Source organism: Ursus americanus, chromosome 37 (assembly GCF_024610735.1).
Source record: "Ursus americanus isolate L20-20 chromosome 37, mUrsAme1.1.p, whole genome shotgun sequence".
Lineage (NCBI taxonomy): Eukaryota > Metazoa > Chordata > Mammalia > Carnivora > Ursidae > Ursus > Ursus americanus.
The window spans coordinates 7,309,906-7,333,954 of NC_142163.1; the positions used below are offsets into that span (position 1 = coordinate 7,309,906).

Here is a 24,049-nt window from a genome sequence, read left to right on the forward strand (position 1 = left end):
AGGGTTGCCTGAGTATTGGCGCGGCAGGCCCCTCCCAGAGAACACAGGCTGAAAAATCAAGACCACATCCCTAAGATCCCTATAAAACAAGGAAGCATGGCCTGGGTCCCGGCCAATAATTTGGGCTCTGTACAACCCCTCAACCTCTCAACAGAATGACGAGAAGGAGAAATCCCCCCCAGCATAGAAAAGACAATGAGTCTGTGGCCTTTGCCACAGAACTAATGGATATGGATATAACCAACTTATCAGAAATGGAATTCAGTGTAACAATGGTCAAGATGATGTGTAGACTTGAAAAAAGTATTAATGAAAATGTTAATGAGAATATAGAATCTCTAAGGACAGAAAGGAGAGCGAATCTGGCAGAAATTAACAATTCTACGAGCCAAATGCAGTCAAAACTAGAGGTCAGACAGCCAGGGTCACTGAGGCAGAAGAACGTATAAGCAAATTGGAGGATGGGTTAGTAGAAGAAAAAGCGAAGAAAGAATCTGGACTCAAAAAAATGCACACTCAGGAATGTAAGTTACGGGAGATTATTGACTCAATGAAACGTTCCAATGTCATAATCATCGGCATCCCCGAGGGAGTGGAGAAAAACAGAGGTCTAGAAGAGATATTTGAAAACATTGTAGCTAAAAACTTGCCTAATCTAGCAAGGGAAACAAACATTCGTATCTAAGAGGCAGAGAGGACCCCTCCCAAGCTCAACCACGACAAACATACACCACGTCACGTCATACTGCAATTTGCAAATGTTAGATCCAAGGATACAGTATTGAAAGTGGCTAGGGCAAAGAATTTTCTCATGTACCAAGGCCAAGGTATCAGAATTGCATCAGACCTGTCTACACAGACCTGGAATGAGAGAAAGGGCTGGGGGGGGGGGCATTTTTAGAACTCTTTAAGAGAAAAACATGCAGCCAAGGATCCTTTATCCATCAAGGCTTTCATTCAGAATTTATGGAGAAATAAACACCTTCCAGAATTGCTGTCATTGTCCAATTTCGTAACCACAAAACCAGGCCTACAGGAGATATTAAGGGGGGTTCTATAAAAGTAAAAAGGCCCCAACAGTGATACAGAACAGAAAGTCACAATCTATAGACAAAGACTTTACTGGCAACATGGGTCATTAAATTCATCCCTCTCAATACTCAGTCTCAATGTAAATGGCCTAAATGCTCCAATAAATGCCACAGGGTTGCAGATTGAATAAAAAGAAATGACCCACCATTTGCTGTCTACAAGAGACTCATTTTGAACCTAAAGATATATTCAGACTGATGGTAAAGGGATGGAATACCATCTTTCACGCCAATGGACCTCAAAAGAAAGCTGGGCTAGCAATTCTCATAGCAGACAGATTGGATTTTAAACTAAAATCTATAGTTAGAGTCACAGATGGGCACTATATTATTCTTAAAGGATATATCCATTAGGTAGATATGACAATTATAAATACATATGCCCCCACCAGCGGAGCAGCGAGATACACAAGCCAACTCTAAATCACAATAAAGAGTCATATAGATAAAAATACACTAATAGTACAAGACCTCAAACTCCACTATCAGCAATAGGCACATCATCTAAGCAAGAAATCAGCAAAGAAACAAGAGCTTTGAATGCCATGCTTGACGGGTTGGACCTCATAGATATATATAGAACACTACACCCCAGAACCGAAGAATACTCACACTAATTTAATGCCCATGGAACATTCTCAAGAATAGACCGTGTTTTGGGACACAAAACAGGTCTCAACCAATAGCAAAAGACTGAAATTATTCCCTGCATATTCTCAGAACACAACGCTCTGAAATTGTAACTCAACCACAAGGAAAATTTGGAAGAAAGTCAAACATTTGGAGACTAAGAACCATCCTGCTCAGGAAAGATTTGATAAACCAGGAAATCAAAAATCAATTTTTAACAATTTATGGAGACCAACAGAATGAAAATATAATGGTCCAAAACCTATGGGATACTGCAAAGGCAGTCCTAAGGAGGAAATAGATAGCCATCCAGCCTCACTCAAAAGAATAGAAAAATATAAAATGCAGGATTTTTTTTTAAAGATTTTATTTATTCGACAGAGATAGAGACACCCAGAGAGAGAGGGAACACAAATAGGGGGAGTGGGAGAGGAAGAAGCAGGCTCATAGCAGAAGAGCCTGATGTGGGGCTCGATCGCATAACGCCAGGATCACGCCCCGAGCCGAAGGCGGACGCTCAACCGCTGTGCCACCCAGGTGCCCCTAAAATGCAGTTTTTATATTCTCACCTCAAGAAGCTGGAACAGCAACAGAGGGACAGACCTAATCCACGCACGAGGAAGCAGCTGACCGAGATTAGAGCAAAAATAAATGAATTAGAAACCAGAAGTACAGAAGAGCAGATCAACAGACCTAGAAGCTGCTTCTTTTAAAGAATCAATAAAATTGACAGACCGCTGGCAAGACTTATCCGAAGGAATAGAGAAAGGCCCCAATTAATAAAATTATGAATGAAAAAGGAAAGGTCACAACCAACACCAATGAAATTGGAAGGATTATTAGAAATTTTTATCAACAGCTTTATGCCACTAAATTAAGCAATCTGGAAGAGATGGAGGCCTTCCTGGAAACCCATAAACTACCAAGATTGAAACAGCAAGACATTGATTTTTTAAACAGGCCAATTAATTATGAAGAGATTGAGTCAGTGATACACAACCTTCCAAAAAACAAAACTCCAGGACCGGACAGTTTTCCTGGGGAATTCTACCAAACATTCAAAGAAGAAATAATACTTATTCTCCTAAAGCTATTTCAAAAAATAGAAACAGAAGGAAAGCTACCAAACTCATTCTATGAGGCCAATATTACCTTGATCCCCAAACCAGGCAAAGACCCCATCAAAAAGGAGAATTACAGACCGATTTCCCTAATGAACATGGATGCCAAAATCCTCAACAAGATCTTGGCTATAGAATCCAACAGTACATTAAAAGGATTATCCATCATGACCAAGTGGGATTCATACCTTGGATGCAAGTGAGGTTCAACATTCCCTAATCAATCAGCGTGATACATCATATCAACAAGAAAAGACTCAGGAACCATATGATCCTCTCAATTGATGCCGAAAAAGCATTTGACAAAATACAGCATCCTTTCCTGATTAAAACCCTTTAGAGTGTAGAGATAGAGGGTACATTCCTCAATCTCATAAAAACCATCTATGAAAAGCCTACAGCAAATATCATTCTCAATGGGAAAAAGCTGGAAGCCTTTCCCTTAAGGATGCCCACTCTCGCCACTATTATTCAACATAGTCCTAGAAATCCTTGCAACAGCAATCAGACAACAAAAAGGGATAAAAGGTATTCAAATAGGCAAAGAAGAAGTCAAAATGTCTCTCTTCGCAGATGACATGATACTCTATATGGAAAACCCAAAAGAAGCCACTCCCAAACTATTAGAAGTTATAGAGCAATTCATTAATGTGGCAGGATACAAAATCAATGCTCAGAAATCAGTTGCATTTCTATACACGAATAACGAGACTGAAGAAAGAGAAATTAGGGAATCCATCCCATTTACAATAGCACCAAAAACCATACGTTACCTTGGAATTAACTTAACCTGAGACGTAAAGGACCTATATTCTAGAAACTATAAATCACTCTTGAAAGACACTGAGGAAGACATAAAAAGATGGAAAGATATTCCATGCTCAGGGATCGGAAGAATTAACATAGTTAAAATGTCCATGCTACCCAGAGCAATCTACACTTTCAATGCTATCCCGATCAAAATACTGAGGACATTTTTCAAAGAACTGGAACAAATAGTCCTTAAATTTGTATGGAAACAGAAAAGGCCCCGAATCTCCAAGGAACTGTTGAAAAGGAAAAACAAAGCTGGGGGCATTACATTGCCGGATTTCGAGCTGTACTACAAAGCTGTGATCACAAAGACAGCATGGTACTGGCACAAAAACAGACACATAGACCAATGGAACAGAATAGAGAACCCAGAAATGGACCCTCTCTCTTTGGGCATCTAATATTTGATAAAGCAGGAAAAAACATCTGGTGGGAAAAAGACAGTCTCTTCAATAAATGGTGCTGGGAAATTGGACAGCTGCATGCAAAAGAATGAAACTTGCCCACTCTCTCACACCATACACAAAAATAAACTCCAAATGGATGAAAGACCTCGATGTGAGGCAGGAATCCATCAAAATTCTAGAGGAGAACATAGGCAGCAACCTCTACGAAATCGGCCAAAGCAACCTTTTTCATGACACATCCCCAAAGGCAAGAGAAACAAAAGATAAAATGAACTTATGGGACTTCATCAAGATAAAAACCTTCTGCACAGCCATGGAAACAGTCAAAAAAACTAAGAGGCAGCCCACGGAATGGGAGAATATATTTGCAAATGACACTACAGATAAAGGACTGGTATCCAAGATCTACAAAGAACTTCTCAAACTTAATACACGAGAAACAAACAAATCAAAAAATGGGCAGAAGATATGAACAGACAGTTTTCCAATGAAGACATACAAATGGCTGACAGACACATGAAAAAATGTTCAAAATCATTAGCCATCAGGGAAATTCAAATCAAAACCACACTGAAATACCACCTTACGCCAGTTAGAATGGCAAAAATAGACAAACCAAGAAACAACAATTGTTGGAGAGGATGTGGAGAAAGGGGATCCCTCCTTCATTGTTGGTGGGAATGCAAGTTGGTACAGCCACTCTGGAAAACAGTGTGGAGGTCCCTTAAAAAGTTAAAAATTGAGCTACCCTATGATCCAGCCATTGCACTACTGGGTGTTTACCCCAAAGATACAGACGTAGTGAAGAGAAGGGCCATATGCACCCCAATGTTCATAGCAGCATTGTCCACAAGAGCTAAATGGTGGAAAGAACCGAGATGCCCTTCAACAGATGACTGGATTTAGAAGCTGTGGTCCATATATACAATGGAATATTACTCAGCTATCCGAAAGAACGAGTTCTCAACATTTGCTGCAACGTGGACGGCACTGGAGGAGATAATGCTAAGTGAAATAAGTCAAGCAGAGAAAGACAACTATCATATGATTTCTCTCACATGGAACATAAGAACTAGGATGATAGTAGGGGAAAAAAGGGATAAAGAAAGGGGGGGTAATCAGAAGGGAGAATGAAGCATGAGAGACTATGGACTCTGAGAAACAAACTGAGGACCTCAGAGGGGAGGGGGGTGGGGGAATGGGATAGGCTGGTGATGGGTAGTAAGGAGGGCACGTATTGCATGGTGCACTGGGTGTTATACGCAACTAATGAATCATCAAGCCTTACATCGGAAACCGGGGATGTACTGTATGGTGACTAACATAATAAAAAATCATTAAAAAGAAAAGGTGGGATCGACAAATAAACTAAAGAACTTAAACAATGTTAAATAATGGGAACAAAGGAGAATGAAATAATAGGAACAAAGGAGAATGAAAGAACACAGGTCCAAAACCTATGGGATACTGCAAAGGTGTGCCTAAGGGGGATATACATAGCCATTCAAGCCTCACCCAAAAACTTAGAATATCCCAAATACACAAGCTAACCTTAACATAAAGAAGCTGGAAAAGAACAGCAAATAAAACCTAAACCAAGCAGGGAAAGAGAAATAATTAAGATTAGAGCAGAGATCAATGAAATAGTAATCAGAAAAACAGTAGAACAGATCCGCAAAACTAGAAGCTGGTTCTCTGAAAGAATGAATGAGATCAATAAACCACAGTCCAGTCTTATCCAAAAGAAAAGAGAAAGGACCCAAATTAATAAAATCACAAATGAGAGAAGAGAAATAACAGGCAACACCACAGAAACACTAACAATTATGGAGAATATTAGAAAAACACATTGGACAACCCGGAAGAAAAGGACATATAAACCACCAACACTAAAAGAGGAAAAAAAACGGAAAACTTGAGCAGCCTGATAACCAGCAAATAAACCGAATCAGCAATCAAAACATGCTTCTAGGAAACAAAACATCCAAGAACACATGATTTCATAGGTAAATTTCTATCACACACGTAAAGAAGAGTTAATACCAATTTTTTTCAGACTATTCTAAAAAATAGAAAAGGAAAAAATCTCTCTAAATTCATTCTCTGAGGCCAGCACTACCCTGATTTCAAAAACAGATAAAGTTTCCACTCAAGAAGAGAATTATAGGCCATATCCCTCATGAACAGGGATGCATAAATTCTCAATAAAATACTAGAGGGGGCGCGTGGCTGGCACAGCAGTTAAGCACCTGCCTTCAGCTCAGGGCGTGATCCCGGTGTTATGGGATCGAGCCCCACATCAGGCTCTTCAGCTATGAGCCTGCTTCTTCCTCTCCCGCTCCCCTTGCTTGTGTTCCCTCTCTCGCTGGCTGTCTCTATCTCTGTCAAATAAATAAATAAAATCTTAATAAAATAAAACAAAATAAAAAAATAAAATAAAATAAAATAAAATAAAATAAAATACTAGAAAACTGAATCCAACAGTAAACTAAAAGAATCATTCATCACGATCAAGTGGGATTTATTCCTGAGCTGCAGGGGTGGTTCAATATCACAAATCAATCAACATGATACACCACATCAATAAAGGATAAAAACCATACGATCAGTTCACTAGATACAGAAAAAGCATTTGACAAAGTGCAACATCCATTCATGATAAAAACAACCAACCAAAGTAGGTTTTTACATGAAACATACCTCATCATAATAAAGGCCAATTATGAAAAACCCACAGCTAATATCCTCAATGGGGAAAACCTGGCAGCTTTTCCTCAACAAGACTGGGACGTCCACTCTCACCATGTTATTTAGGAGAGTGCTGGAAGTCCTAGCTACAACAATAACACAAACAAAGAAATAAAAGGCAATAAAATTGGCAAGGAAGAAGTCAAACTTTCACTCTTTGCAGATGATAGAATACTCCATCTACAAAACCCAAAGATTCCACCAAAAAACTGCTAGAAAGGATACACAAATTCAGTAAGGTGGTAGGATACAAAATCAATATACAGAAATCTGTTGCATTCTATACACTAATAATGAAGCAACATAAAGAGAAATTAAGGAATCACTGCCATTTATAATTGTACTCAAAATAGTAAGATACCTAGAAATAACCTCACCAAAGAGGGAGAAGATCTGTACTCTGAAAGCTATAAAACACTGATGAAAGAAACTGAAGAGGACACAATGAAATGGAAAAACATTCCATGCTCATGGATTGGAAAAACAAATATTGTTAAAATATCTATACTAACTAAAGCAATCTACACATTCAGTGCTATCACTATCAATATACCACTAGTATTTTCCACAGAACTGGGACAAACGTAAAGTTTGTATGAAATCACAAAAGACTCCCACTGGCCAAAGCAGGCTTGAAAAGAAAAGCTTGAGGCACCATGGTTCTGGGCTTCGAACTGTATTAAAAAGCTGTAATGATTAATACAGTGTGGTACTGGCACAAAAATAGATACACAGGTCAATGGAACAGAATAGAAAACCCAGAAATGAAGTCACAATTATATGGTGAATTAACCTTCAACAAAGAAGGAAAGAATATTGAATTAGACAGTGTCTTCAACAAATGGGTATTGAGAAAACTGGACAACCATATGGAAAAGAATTAAACTGGACCACTTTCCTATACCATACACAAGAATATAACCAAAATGGATGAAAGACCTAAATGTGAGACATGAAATCATTAAGATCCTGGAAGAAAACACAGGCAGTACTTCTTTGACATCAGCCTTAGCAACTGTCTTCTAGCTATGTCTCCTGAGGCAACAAACGAAAAGCAAAAATAAATTATTTGACTTCATCAAAATAAAAAGCTTCTGCATAGCAAAGGGAACAATCAACAAAACTAAGAAGCAACCTACTGAATGGGAGAAGATATCTGCAAATGACATATCTGGATAATGGGTTAGTATCCACAGTATATAAGAAATTAAAACTGCACATCAAAAAAATGAATAATTCAATCAAAAATGGACTCTTTCTGTCAAATAAATAAATAAAATCTTTTAAAAAAATGGACAGAAAACATGAATAGACATTTCCCCAGAGATCCAGATGGCCAACAGATACATGAAAATACACTCAACTCACTCATATCAGGGAAATACAAATCAAAACCAGAATGAAATACCACTTTACACTCGTCAGAATGGCTAAGATTATGAAGTCAGGAAACAACAGATGTTGGAGAGGATGCAGAGAAAGGAGACCCCTTTTACATTGTTGGTGGGAATGCAAGTTGGTGCAGCCACTCTGGAAAACAGTGTGGAGGTTCCTCAAAAAGTTAAAAATAGAGCAACCTTACAACCCAGGAATTGCACTACCAGGTACTTACCCAAATAATAGAACACTCAGTGAAAGTGATACATGCACCCTGATATTTATAGCAGCATTGTTTACAATAGCCAAACTATGGAAACAACCCACACGTTCACTGGTTTTGAATGATAAAGATGAGGTGGGGTATATATATATATATATACGATGGAATATTAGTGAGCCATGAAAAGCATGTTATCTTGCCATTTGCAATGACATCTATGGAGTTAGAGCAAAATAATTCAGAGAAAAGGAAATACCATATTATTTCACTCATATATAGAATTTAAGAAACAAAACGAATGAGCAAAAGGCAAAAATGAGAGAAAGAGGTAAACCTGGAAAAGATTCTAACTCTAGAGAACAAACAAGATGGCAACCTGAAGAGTGGTGGGTGGAGGATGAGTTGAATAGGAGATGGGGATTAAGGAGTGTACTTGTGATGAGCACAAAGTGTTGTATGGAAGTGTTGAATTACTAAATTGTGCACCTGAAACTAATATTACACTATATGTTAACTGACCGGAATTTAAGTTAAAATTTTAAAACAAGAATTATTCCCAAAACCTGTCCCCAAAAAGCTGGGAACCAAAAGGTGGGAAAATCCAAATGTGTGTCCACTCATAAGTGGACAAGCATAATGTGGTGCAGTATACAACGGAATATTAATCAGTCACTAAAAATAATGAAAGTGTCACAACATGATGAACATCCTAAGTAAAGGAATCCAGAAAGCAAGCCAACATATTGTATGATTCAATTTCTAGGAAATACCCAGAATGGACAAATCAGAATAAACAGAAAGTTGATGAGTAGTTGCCAGGGGATCTGGGAAGAAGATAAAGAGAGCGAATTCCAACGGGTACTAGATTTCTGTAGCAGATAATGAACATAGTCCAGAGGTAGACACTGATAGTTTTGAAAATCAGCACCCATTAAGGCAGCTACTCCTTTTATCTTTCCGACCCAGTCTCTGACATCTCGCAAGCTATTTTCTTTCTGTCTCTATGTGTATGCTATATGTATGTACTAAATGCCACTAAACTGCATACTTTAAATGGCTAAAATAGTAAATTTTATGTTAAGTGTTATTCATCACTTACAAAAATTTATTAATTATTCATTGAAAAACACTGAACTGCAAGAACATTGAGCTGGTGAAGGACTCCCTCTGATCCTTAGGATAGGAAAGTTGCCTTCCTCTCTGCTTCCCTGAGACAATTTAAGTTTACAGTATCTTTCAATAATTGTTATTAAACAAAAGACTAAAAATGTGACATAGTAAAAGAAATGTAAGCTAAGAAACAAAATAAAATGCTACACCAATAAATAATGTTCCCATCTTTCCCTTCAAAAAGCAAATATTATTTGGGGCAGGGTGGGGCTTTATAAACAGAGAAAAAAGAGTTTTAAGAAATTTTAAAATACAGATATGTTATGGAATTTCAAGTTAATAAACATTTCTTAAATAAGAAAAAGTTCTAGAGTAAAAAGTACAATACATTATTAAGGTGGGGAAATAAGCCATAAATAATCTAAATTATTTTTCAATTATATCTTCTTTAAATTAATACCTTTATATAATCAATCCAATGTTGGAGAAGAGCTTGAACTCCACAGTCTACCCTACTAAACAGTTGGTAAAGTAGAGACAAATCCTCAATTCTGTTTTCATCAAGAAGATAGCTTAAGCCTGAATATTAGAAACATGAAGGCAACATCATCAATAAAAATACTGACCTCAAGATATACATTAAATCATTATTTTGAGATTATTACATTAAGATTAATTAAAAATGGAACAGTCCTAAACTTTACAAGTGAAAGTAATATCAATAAGTGTTTATTAAGCAATAATCAGATGGAAAATGAAAAAAATAATATATGCCTCTGGACTTTTTGTTTTTTCATTCTCATAACTGCTGTCTTTGTAAACCACTGTATATTTCCAATTATTGTTTCAAATGTATATTATACGAAAAAATAATACAATAAACAAATTTGTAGTACAGACATTAGTATGCAGGAAAAATGAGAAATTTAATTTCTAATTAAAAAATTAGTAATGAGAAACATTAAATATCTGGTTAAGTATCAGATACTGATTTTTACATGAGAAGAGAAATAGGAAAGTTAGAGATGACCAAGTCCAAATATATGAATAAATCTTATCACTGAATAAATAAACATAAAAACCCCAAATTGCAAAGGATATACAGAAATATACTTGTTTCTAAGAAGTCATTTGTTCAGCATCAGAATACATTAATAACCTACAGCTTTTTTCTATTCATCATTAACTGAACAAATTCTCACTGTCCAAAGAAACTTTCTGCCAACTCTGCTTCTTGGAACTCTATGTACCATACTTAACATATAGTATCAGTAAAGTAAGTTCGATAACATAAGGCTTTAGAATTTTTTCAGCATTCCTCAACTTCAAAGATCTAAAAATCTATTTTACTTTAGTTCATTTCTCACTTTCTACTGTACTGTTGATAAACTCCTACCTTTTTAATCAATCCACACTATCAGGTTAGTATTTTAGTATGGTTTGTGTGAAGTATAAATGTTTTTGTATTTTAAATTTAAATTTATTTAAAAAACATGAAAAAAGATACAATGATGGATTTTCACTGACTTTTCCAATTATCAAAATAAACACTAATGGTCAACTGAAAATTGTCAATCATTAAAAAGCCATTGGTTGCTCTAAAATGCATAGGGTGATGACTGCCTAATTTTGTTAATATATAATATGTGTTAAAATAGATTAATTTTATGGTAAAAAATTATATCTCAATTTTTAAAAAAAGAAGTAGAACCTTGGCAGTGAAATAATTTTTGAATCTTGAAGTAGGACTTAAAACCCTTAAAAATAGGAATTCCTTAAAAATCCTTAAAATAGGAAAAAAATTTAAATGTTCTACATTTGGGGCCTCAATTTACTTTTACAAACCTTATTCAATTTGCATCATAAAGAATATTAATGTTCACTGCTTTTACAAAGGGAACATAGTGTATAAGCAATTTATTCCATAAACTAAACAGTAATCTGGTAAATTGATTCTTTTAAACAAAACCAAATAAAGCTAAAGAAAATAAGGCTTTTTTTTTTTTTTAAGGTAATAAATTTCTGGTTTATTTCAAATGTACACATGTACTCAACACTTCTCTGGTTTTATTCTCTTCTCATCCTATAAACAAAGACCCCTTTTTTACTAGAAATCTACCTGTTTTTTCCTGTGGTTTCTTCAAACTGAGATTTAAAAACATTGGTATGTAATTCTATAAAACTGTTTGAATATTTTTTAAAGTTGCTGGATTTTTTTTTTTTTAAAGAATTTATTTATTCGACAGAGAGAGAGACAGCCAGCGAGAGAGGGAACACAAGCAGGGGGAGTGGGAGAGGAAGAAGCAGGCTCACAGCGGAGGAGCCTGATGTAGGACTCAATCCCTTAATGCTGGGGATCACATCCTGAGCCGAAGGCAGACGCTCAACCGCTGTGCCACCCAGTCGCCCCTAAAGTTGCTGGATTTTTTATTCTAAAAGTGGGCAAATATTATATATTTGACTGGAAAAAATAAGATAAGTCCTCCTGTTTTGGTAATCTAAGATTTAAGGAGCAAAATCGTTGTAAGGCTGGTAAACGATCCATGGTATCAGCTTCTCGTGCTAATACTGTTAGGAAAGTTAATTTATTTTATTCGCAGAACACAAAGCATTAGTGCAAAACAAGAAAAAGCACCAATTAAAAGCCAATTAACAGAAAAATGCTAATAGCAGCTCATATAGTTGTATATTTGTGTGTATAAAGGTTAAAAGTATATTTATTCAGTGCTAATAACCTTGGGTATTTTTCTGTTTACAAATTCATTATAAGATCTAGTCAATCCTTTATGTAGTTTTTTATCTTATGCTTTAAAATAAACCTGAACACCTTAACAGGCTTTAAATAATTGTGACTTCGGTAAAGTGTAAAAGTTGATGATGAATGAAATAGCGTTTTCATAGCGTGTACAAAGGGCTGAGTCTCAGGATTGTCACAACTGATAAATATGCTTAGATTATGGTCAAGTTGCTTAGGAAAATGAATGCTAAAACTTTTATCTGTTTTACTGAAACTATTTTTTAATTTCAGGAGAAGGCTTCCAAGCCCCTTTTTATAAAGACAATCAAATTAACTCTTCCAAGGGTAATTCTGAAGTCAAATCAAATTTGACTTACAAACTAAGTTTTCCAAATCCATTTACGGCCAGACCTCAAAGCTGCCCAACATCACTGCACCTGGGGTCCCTGCAGTAACAGCGTGAGGCGCCAAGCAGCTTGTACGCAGTCCCGCTGATACTGCCATGAAAAGCTCCAGCTGAAGCCACGCAGCCTGAGCCAGTCTGCAGGCTCTAAGTTCCGAGGAGGTTTAGAAAGGTGTTTACTGGCACTGCGCAATGTGGAGGGCTAAAGATGCCCCTGAGACGTATCAAGCAGTTCAAGTAGGTTATTTTTAATAAATCTCTTTTTGATGATATGAATGTACTTCTAACACAGAAAAAAAACAGTATTTGTGTTTTCTCCCTTCTCTATTTTATATATCTCTTGTCAAAAAAAAAGTTAAATTTTAGTTTATCTGTTTACAAATCACTTCAAGTGATAATAAGTAAACATAATAGCCAAATATGTACCATAGTTAAGAGTAAAACTTAAAATTATAGAACAGTTTGGATTAACACACGAAATCAAATCCTTGCCCAACAATAAAATTACCTTAATTAATGAAACATTCTCCCTTCTTAACCATAAGGCCAGGGCCCACTCTCTCTGCAAAGTTAACTAAAATATTCTCCTACGTGTTCTTTCTGCTCAAAAATATTTCAATCATATCTACAATCACCCAACTGCTCAAGAGGCCAATGTGATCAACTACATCTACTCTCTCCAGCTTAAAACCAACATTCATCATTCTCTAATAAAATTTTGTTCAATATAGTTCAGTAACACCAGCCCTCCCATTTTACCCTAATTATGCCTGAATCTTTTTGTTGCTCGAAGGTCACTAGAGGTACAGACTCTCCTTTTTTTTCTTTAAAAGATTTATTTATTTGTTTGAGCAACAGAATGCCTGTGCACGACTGCGGGAGGAGCAGAGGGAAATACTCTTCAGCCACACTCCCTGCTGAGCCTGGAAGTACAAAGTGGAGGGTGGAACCGGGCGGAGACGACAATCTCAGTACCCTGAAATCACAAACTGAGCCAAATCAAGAGTCCCACGATACTTAACCAATTAAGCCACCCAGGCACTCATAGACTCTCCTTCTTTCAAAGATCTCCTTCTTTTCAACTTTAGGTTTTAGTTTACATGTACCCACTTAATAAGGTTTACTAAACTGTATCAAGTCCACCTATTTTGCGCCAAGAAGAAAATACTCAATACATATTTGTTGAACAAATGTTAACGTTATGTGAAGAATGGGAAAATACCAAAAGAAAATCAAAACATGTATTTAAGAGAATCTATAATCTAAAGTTTTAAAACACCAGAAAAATGTTATACATTTAATAATGTAATACATTTTTAAAATGTCAACCAAAAAAAAAAAAAACCCTTCGCCACATTACTATTTTGGAGTATATATATAACTCTCATTTAGTATAAACTTTTAAAAACCCTGAATATACTTATATGACATAAGCTACCTTTGCAAATGAGAAAAAAATTATATTTCATTTCATATATATCACTTTAAAAGAAAACATATCACAGAGGGAACAATAATCAAATTTAAAAATTGAAAAAATCAAAATTATTCTTCCTTAATACTGTTTTGTTAAACATATCTGTTCTTGTTTACCTTTCTGAAGAACTTCTGATAAATGTTCACCTAGAAGCTGCTTTTCTACAATAGCTATCAGGAGCTTTCTGTTTAAAAACAAAGTTTAGATTACTAAAAGATTCTCATACTAGAGAGTTAAAACTGCTTTGTTACCAATTCTGATTCTTGTTTTATTCTTTATTTTTTTAAGATTTTACTTATTTGAGAGAGCGAGAGAGAGAGAACATAAGCAGGGGGAGTGGGAGAGGGAGAAGCATACTGAGCAGGGAGCCCGATGCAGGGCTGGATCCCAGGACCCTTCTTGGGATCATGACGTGAGCTGAAGGCAGATGCTTAACGACTGAGCCCCCCCCATTGACTTCTCGTTTTAAATTGTTACTTATGTATCAGGGCCATAAAATTGCTATTTTTGATGCTCTTAATGGTCTTCAGTAAGATTGAATTTCATTGCATGAAGTTCTCCTGATTTGAAAAATGACATAATTATCATTACTTAATTGGAGGAAATTAGGTAATAACAGACATTGAGTTTACATAAAAAATATTCTTTCATCTGTAATTCAGTAAAATCAAGAACAAATTTTCCAAACTTAATTTTCCTACTTTGGCTCACCAAAAACTTGAAAAATGAACTTTTGAAGAAATTTCTATTTGTTAGGCATTCCCATTACTTTGATACAAATGAAGAAAGAAGGGAGGGAAGAACTAAGCAAAAAAAGGAAAGAAATTTATGATTTCATCTTACCATATAATTATTAATCTGTTTAAATAGTAGCAATCTCAAAGTGTAAATAAATATATAATCATATATATAATTACATAATATATAATTCTTACTGTGTGTTAAGGCGTAGGTAGGTTCTAACTCTGTCTACTTCTTCTTCTAGGAGCTTCTTGATATGGTAAAGACACCCAGGGATCTGAAAGCATATTTTAAGCTTCCTATTTCTAAGAATCATAAGACTTAAAGCACAAAAGTAACAAACAGAACAAGGAAGCGAACAAAAACATCCCTGTATCAAGTCAGCTTAGTTTCATAAAGACACAACTATATGCTCAGTTCATTTCTACATAGCCAGAATACCAAGAATTATAAAACAGTATAATTTATAATTGGAAACAATATGGTTTGAAATTTAATATAACTACAACAAAACTATACAATACTTGAAGCAAAGAGCTGTCAGAAATGAAAAGAGAAACTGAAAATTCAACAAAGCAGGTGACATCAATAGCTGGTGACATATATGTATATGACATATAGTATACACAGAATATACATATGTGATATATAAAATGATATAGATGGTATATAAGATAAATAATGGATAGAACACCAAGATAAAAACCAGCAAAGAAACAGAAAACTTTAACAACACTAAACAAGAACTGACAGGCATTTGCAAAACACCACCCAACAGAATACACATTCTACTTAAGCACACATAGAACATTCTGCAAGACAGACCCCTGCAAACCAAAAAACAAGTGAATGTATTTTAAAAGAATGAAATCATACAAAATGTACGCATTCATCACAATGGAGGAAAAATGGGAAAAAAGAAAGCTTGAGAAATTCACAAATATGTGGATATTAAACAAGACATTTCTCAACTAATATGTCTAAGAAGAAATCAAGAGGGAAACTAGGAAATACTTTAACGTGATTGAAAATGAAGCTAAAACATACCAAAATTTACGGATTACAGCTGACCTATTACAGCGAGATTTATAGTTGTAAATAATTACAACAGAAAAAGAAAGCTCTCAAAACAATAACTTTTTTTAACCTAATTTTCTACCTAAAGACACTAGAAAAAGCTCAAATTAAACCTGAAGCAAGAAAGACGTAATAGTGTGGAATTTAATGAAACAGAAATGAGAAAATCAATAGGAAAAAAAAAAAAAACAAGCAAAAGCTGGTTCTTTGAAAAGGTCAACAAAACTGACAAACTTTAGCAAGACTGACCAAGAAGAAAAGAAAAAAATATAAGTGTCAGCAAGAAAAGTATGTCAAAATATATACAGGAGTTATAAACATGGTTCTCCACAAGGATTTAAGAATCTGTTCTACAGATAACAAAAGCGTTTATAATTGTCATCTTGATTTCAAATACCTCCTTTTTTTGCACTATCTTCTTTCCCTCTGCTGCATAGAACCGGCTTGTTTCTTCTAAGAATTTATTCTCAAATGATTCTTGGTAAATCTAAGATGCAGTATATTAAAAAACTCAGTTAAAACTGATCTTTAAAATATTAGATTAGAAATTAGTTTCAATCTAACTAAAATTAGAAAATTACTTACCTGCAAATCAGAAAGCATAGTTAAAAGTCTTTGAATCAGACATCGATCAATCATTTCACCATTTCTTTCTTTTTCAATCAACAGAAGAATTCCATCTATGATCCTGCTGTGAACATCCTGATCACAAATTATATATGACTTAAATAATTCAAGGCCCATGTCCCTGAAACAACATTAACAACAAAAAACCTGTCTAAATAAATAATATTTTTAAAACCCTGTAAATTTTGGCTTTTTTTTTTTTTTTGCCATCAGTTATACTTTCATGTATATAACGCATTACCCACAGGCAAGACAAAACATACTTTGATGTTAAGTTCATTCTATCTACACTTGGCTAAATTCTTCTGTTTTGTTTTTAGATGGGTGGATATCAATTGAAATATATAAGATTTCAGAGTATGTAAAGTATACTGGAGGTCATGCATAATTCCATAATTAAAAAAAATAAAGTAAAATTTAAGATGACTCCAAGGCTGCTACTTGACTTATTTTAGATTTTTAGCCTTCATTAGCACAATTTAATATAAATTTACTGATTTTCTAATGTTTTAATAATAAAGTGTGTGAAATGTGATTCATTATCCTAGAATATATCTTAGAATTGGTATGTTTCCTGAATTAGTTTATTAACACTGAGATAAATTAAAAATTAACACTTAAAGTTGTGCTGTGCGATCAAACATAATTTTAAAACATTTTTGTTTCATGATAAATGTAGAGAAATAGGGATTTTCAAACTTATTTTGGCAATTTGTAAATTTATCTTATGTCTTCTTTCAGTTAGGGGATAGAAGAGTGATCATAAATTACATACAATAATTTTTCAAATAATTGTTTGTATTCTTACCAAATGGAAGACAGCATCGAAATTTGAAAAACATAAGTTCTATCTAGGAACAAAAATATGTTCCTAATCATGCTCTGTCAGAAATAAAACAAAGGTAAAACATTATATCTGAAAGATTTTTGGGTTAAATTATTATCCATCTAATGAAACCTTAATTCTTTAGAAAAGCACATTATTTATAAACATCCCTATTAATCTGTAAATCAAACATGGGCAATAACATACTTAGTTTATCTTGGAAACAGAACCTTTCAAACTTTTCACTCCTTCTCTAAGATTAATGGAGATATAAAAATAAAATTTATTCACATAACTTATTCTTATCTAAAAACTGCTGATATATCAGTATCAGTGATAAATACAGTTTGCCTAACAAATCTTTGAAGAAACAATAGGAAATTAGATGACTAAAAATAAAAGACAGCTAGAGTTGGACATAATAAAACAAGAAATATGAAGAATTAACAGCAATACCTACTAGGACCAAAGCTATGTACAAGTATAAAATCTTATGCTTTATATTTGAAGACACACAGAGTAACAAGAGAATTCTAGCTTTGAATATAATGGTTATGTACAAATTAACTGCAATGTGAGCATGTACAAGAATACCAGTTCTCAAACATTCTTGTCTCAAGTCCCCTTTATATTTTTAAAAAGTATTGATGAACACAAAGAATTTTCACTGTGTGTTATCCACAAATATTTGCTGTGCTAGAAAACCAAAATGAGAAAACTCTAAGTATTAAATTCAAGTTACACTAAATTAGTAATAAAAATTTAATTTGTTAAGAAATAAGTTTTTAATCATTTTAATTTTAAAACAGTAACTGCCGAAGGATATGTGCTTTTACATATATTATGGATAAATTTTAGAGACCTAATGTGACACATGGTGATGAAAATTAAACACCCTGTATACTTGGAAACACTTGAAAGTTACAGAGATCCTTAAATGTTCCAATAATTTTGTGAGATCATGAAGGTCTTAGCTAATGCTACTGTGGTAATCATTTTGTAGTATATAAATGTATTAAATTATCACACTGTACATCTTAAACTTGCACAATATTATCTCAATTATATCTCAGGAAATTGTAAAGAATTCATCATCTTAAAAAGAAATAGAGCGTTAATAATTAAATACACTTTTGTGTATAATACAAGCTTGCTTATATAAACAGATGGAAGAAACTAAAAGAGAAACAAGAGAAAACCAGAGTGGTGTAAAGAGATAAGAACCTAGAAGTTTGAAAGAAGTGGTAACCTGTGAACTGTACCTTAAATAATAAGATTATGTGAGATTAAGGAGATTGATAGTTGCATGGTTCACAGCCTTGATTTTGAGCCAAGACCCATGATCACTTTTTTAAATAAATGTGAAAACTAGAAAGCTGTGATGTGGTAGCCATCTATGACTACAGGATATGAGTGAGAATTGGAAATGAGTGAGAATGGGTCTTAACTCCAAACATACATTTAAACAAAGTTCACATCCCCCTCCCTTTGAACTCCTATAAGATAAGCTACACAAGAGGCATACAGGGTTAGCTTTTTCTTCTCCTTATGGAGGCAACCAAAGATTTTGCTGTCAGAGTGAGAGGACCCATGTCCAACTCTTGTTCTGTCTCAGGGACAGGGACAACCAAGGGTAAGAGGAACTTCTGGAGATAATGGATATGTTCACTATTGATTGTGGTGACGGCTACCCAGGGGTATAAATATATCGAAACTTATAAACTCTATGCTCATGTATCTGTGGCTTATCATATATCAGTTATACCCCAATAAAGATGTTTTTAAAAAGAACCATAAAAAAACCAACCAGATAAATAATTTCATATCATAATTCATGTGGGCCCCCTCCCTTTTATGTTTTAAAAATATAAATTCCTATCACTATTTTAAAGAATATGAAGAGTTTAGACTATTCTAGTTTTTAGTCTTTATGTAAGAACCTGAGAAAAATGCTTTCCATTAATGATTTGGATTCATAGTTTTGTTTTCACACATTAAATATTTAAAACTTATAGTAATAGTATTAACACATTATATTACCTCATACTTTATTATGCCAAAATTGAAAAGCAACCACAATTTGCATCATATTTTCATCTTCAAAATGCAGAAATATCTTGTGTTGAAAAATTTATAACAGTCTATTTACCTAACTTCATAAATTCCCTTTGCTACAGCTTCAATTCCTTTACAATACATTCCCTTGTATAATCAAACCTCAGATGATAAATTACTAATTTCAGATCTGGCATATACTTTGTGACTCTCATTTAATCTCAGATTAATGTTAAACACAGCTATATCTAAGATATAATTATCTCTTTGGAAAAAAGCTTTCCAAATTGTAGGCAAGCCAGTAAATTACAATTGAAATTTTAAAGAACTAAGAATAGACTTCTACCATAAAAGCATTTCCAAATATGTTTTTAAATAAAGCATGAGTCACTACATTTTGGATTTTTTTCTTTTATAGACCACTTAACACATTCCATAATAATTCTCTTAACTAAATATATAATTTCTATAAACTACCATTTGTCTGCCATGATTTTGCCAGCATTTATCCATTTTCTTTAGAAAAGGGCCAGTATCCAAAGAATACATGAAGTAATGTTAAGAAAAAGTTTGTTTTAAAACTAACATTCTGCAAATGGAAAATACAACTTCTATAAGACACTAAAACTGATAAATGCTAACCACAAGTTCAAGCATCTCTAAGTCTTAAACAAAGATATCAAAAACAAAATTAATTCCAAATGCCAAGTTAATTATTCCACTCAACGGATACTGGCATGGAAATTGGACAAAGGAGGAAAAACAACTCAAGAGAAAAGAAAAGGATACTCTTTGAACTGATGAATTTCTGCTTTGATGTGCTGTTCACAAAGATGCTTCAACTGTTTATATAAGTTTGCAGATAAATTGTAGGAGCAAAGGTTTTCAACACTCTGGAAAATTAAAAATTAAAAATGTATATGTGTAAGTTGAAAAAAACAAAATATAGTTTAAATTACTTCTTCCACATTTATTGATGATATTGACCACTGATTATGAACTTCTTTCATATTAATTAATAAATGAATAGGAAAGCTGTTAACATATTAATGACTATTAAATGATAAATACAGATTTCAAAATTTATAATTCAGGAAGCCTAAGAAAATGTATTTACAATCTTCCATCCAAATTAGTATGTACAAACCCATTCTTAAGCAGTAATTCTAAGTATCCAGACATTCACCATAATTAACTTTTTAAAATTTAAAATAATTTCCTGAAATTAGTTGGTTAAACCATAAGTTAAACAATGTCTTCCCATTCAGAATGTTTAAAAGGTTATAATCTGTTTAAAATTTAAAAATTAAGAAATGAATTTACCATATTGTGTAAAATAATTATAACCATACACAAGTTTATCAAGTGTGGCTTAAAATATCTGTAAAAACAATAAAACAAACTACTTTGTTTTTATTAAAATACACCCACTGACCACTGGAGTGATGTCATCAAAACTGGTGAAAAACTCTCCATTAAATAAAATATTAGGCCAGCAAAACTATCAGAATCAATTTTTTCAGAGCTCTGGAATCTCACCAAAATCCTTACAATCAAAGGAACATTTAATGAAGAAAAAACCTGCTACATTTCAGCAATAGAGCTTTTTGGTATTACCTTACCCACCTACCATGGTAAAAACCTATTGCCGTATGGTTTACTGGTTATAGTAAGGGAGAAATATAGACTTTGTTCTCAAAGAACTGTAAATGTATTTTGACTCTGGAGTTTGTCTCTATGCTTTCTGCCTTGAATCTTCAGGCAGAAGGACCAAACTGGGGGACTTTATCAAAAAGTTTAAAGGCAAATATACTGACTAAGGCAGAGATAACAGGATAAGTAGCACACAAGAAAATCCTAGAAAGAATCAGAGGTTGGAAAAGAAATACAAAAAAAATTAGTGCTTTGGGAGTTCCTGTGTATGCCAGAAAAAAGAAGGCCACACATGGGGCACCTGGGTGGCTCAGTCGTTAAGCATTTGCCTTCGGTTCAGGGCGTGATCTCAGAGTCCTGGGATTGAGCCCTACATCAGGCTCCTCCGCTGGCAGCCTGCTTTCTCTCCTACTTCCCCTGCTTGTGTTCCCTCTCTCGCTGGCTGTCTCTCTGTCAAATAAATAAATAAAATCTTAAAAAAAAAAAAAAAAAAAAAAAGAAGGTGGCCACACGTATCCTAGAACATTCCTAGAAAAGAGCTGAAGAGACCCTAATTTCACTTTAGGCTTACATTTAGGATATACCCAAATATAATGAAATAAGTCTAAGAGTTGTAAATAGCAGGGCGAACCAATGAATGAATGCCCCAATACAAAAGTAATCTTCAAAAGCAGTGAAAAATTTGTTTTGTTTTGTTTGGCTGTAAAATTTAACTATATCTCAATTAAAAAAAGTAGCTAACCACTAAGCTAATGGAACAGGAGCATCCAATGACCATACATCACAAAGAAATACAGTCTTTACAAAAACAGTTTAGAAAAGTGACTAAAACAAACAAAAACAAAACAAAACAAAAAATTTGTCTCCCAAAGCAGTAGCAACAAACTGTGGGAAGGGCAGAAGCTGATCTCCAGAGTTGTCATAATACAACTGGAAATTTTGAATTCAAAACAAAAACAAAACCTCTGAAGGGAGGGATTAGATGGCAGAGGAGTAGGGCATCCTAACTAGCCTCCTCCCTCAAACACAGCTAGATAAATTTCAACTCTTTCTGAAACCTAAGAACTCAACTGGAAGTCTTCAAGAACAAAGCCGCATATCTCCAAACAGAGGAAACGACCCTTGGAAGCTTCTTGTAACAAGCAGACCAAAACATGTATGATCTAGTTTTTTTTATTTTTCAAATTTTTAAAAATTTTAATTACATTTTACTTTTTTTTCCCCTCCAAAAAGACAAGATGGAAGAATTCAGCCCAAAACAAAGAACTGGAAGAAATGTAGGCCAGGGATTTAATCAATACAGATATAAGTAAAATATCTAAATTAGAATTTAAAACAATTATGAGGATACTAGCTGGGCTTCAGAAAGGCAGAGAAAACACTAGAGAATCCCTCACTGTAGAGATAAAAGAGCTAAAATCTAGTCAGGCCAAAATTAAAAATGCTAGAACTGGGATGCAATCCCAAATGGATGCCATCACAATGATGGATGAAGCAGAGGAATGAATCAGTGATACAGAGGATAAAATTATGAAATATAAAGTGAAAAGAAGATGGAAACGAAGAATCATGAAAGTAGATGTACAGAACGAACTCAGCAACTAACAAAGACTAGCTAAAAAGGACCAGACCATCACCAGAAACAACTCTACAGGTAACACAAAACACTAAATTCATATCTTTCAAGAATTTCTCTGAATGTAAATGGACTAAATGCTCCCATTGAAAGACAAAGAGTATCAGAATGGAGAAAAAAACAAAATTCATCTATATGCTGTCTACAAGAGAGTAACTTTAGACCTAAAGACACCTGTAGATAGAAAGTGAGGGGATGGAGAACCACTTATGATGCAAATGGACTTCAAAAGAAAGCCAGAATAGCCATATTCATATCAAACTAGATTTTAAAGATTATAACAGGAAATGAAGATGGGTATTATATCATAATTAAGGGGTCTATCCATTAAAAAGATAAAACAATGGTAAATAGTATGCTCCATCTTGGGAACATCCAAATATATAAATCAATTAACAAAGATAAACAAATGCATTGATAATAATACCATCATAGTAGGGGACTTGAACATCCCACTAACAGCAATGGATAGGTCATCTAAGCAGAAAGTCAACAAGGAAACAGTGGTTTTTTTCCTGTTTAAGTATAATGTGGGGCTTGAACTCATGACTCTGGAGATCATGACCTGAACTGAGATCAAGAGTCGACACTTAACCAACTGAGCCAACCAGGCGCCTGCCCCAACAATGGCTTTGTAGGACACACAGGACCAGAAGAACTTAATATACATTTAAAGCATTTAATCCTTGCGCAGAAGATACACATTCTTTTCCTGTGTACATGGAACATTCTCCAGGGGATATCACATACTGAGTCACAAATCAGCCCTTAAAAAGTACAAAAAGACTGAAATCATACGAGGCATATTTTCAAAACACAATGCTATGGAACTTGAAGTAAACCATAAGAAAAAATCTGGAAAGACCATGAATACATGGAGGTTAAAGAACATCCTACTGAAGAACGAATGGGTCAATCAGTAAATTCAAGAAGAAATAAAAAAGTACATAGAGCGAATGAAAATGAAAACATGACAGTACAAAACCTTTGGAATGCAGCAAAGGCAGTACTAAAAGAGAAACGTATGGCAATACAGACCTACCTCAAATGCAGAACCTAACCTTACACTGAAAGGAACTAGAAAAGGAAGAGAAAATAAAGCCTATATACGCAGCAGCAGAAGGGAAATTAAATTAGAGCAGAAATAAAGGACACAGAAACAACAACAAAAAACAGAACAGGTTAATGAAACTAAGAACTGATTCTATGAAAGAATAAAATTGATAAACCTCTAGCCAGATTTATTAAAAAGAAAAGAGAAAGGACTCAAAAAAATAAAATAAAATCATGAATGAAA

General features: G+C 34.2%; 1 protein-coding gene across 3 annotated transcripts in view; it reads right to left on the reverse strand.

The window, feature by feature from the left end:
- LOC123787927 (cullin-4B-like) overlaps positions 1 to 24,049 on the reverse strand; it is a 95,177-nt gene that overhangs the window by 64,196 nt on the left and 6,932 nt on the right. For 2 of the 3 annotated variants that reach the window (XM_087859344.1, XM_087859343.1), the window contains exons 3-10: positions 20,253 to 20,356; positions 19,941 to 20,010; positions 17,391 to 17,464; positions 16,541 to 16,703; positions 16,353 to 16,442; positions 15,073 to 15,155; positions 14,254 to 14,321; positions 9,981 to 10,099 (exon numbers count right to left, since the gene is read on the reverse strand). In XM_087859344.1, the coding sequence (XP_087715470.1) occupies positions 9,981 to 10,099; positions 14,254 to 14,321; positions 15,073 to 15,155; positions 16,353 to 16,442; positions 16,541 to 16,703; positions 17,391 to 17,464; positions 19,941 to 20,010; positions 20,253 to 20,356 (771 nt within the window). Of the gene's footprint in view, positions 1 to 9,980; positions 10,100 to 14,253; positions 14,322 to 15,072; positions 15,156 to 16,352; positions 16,443 to 16,540; positions 16,704 to 17,390; positions 17,465 to 19,940; positions 20,011 to 20,240; positions 20,357 to 24,049 lie in introns of all 3 variants that reach the window. The other variant, XM_087859342.1, reaches the window with a different exon arrangement.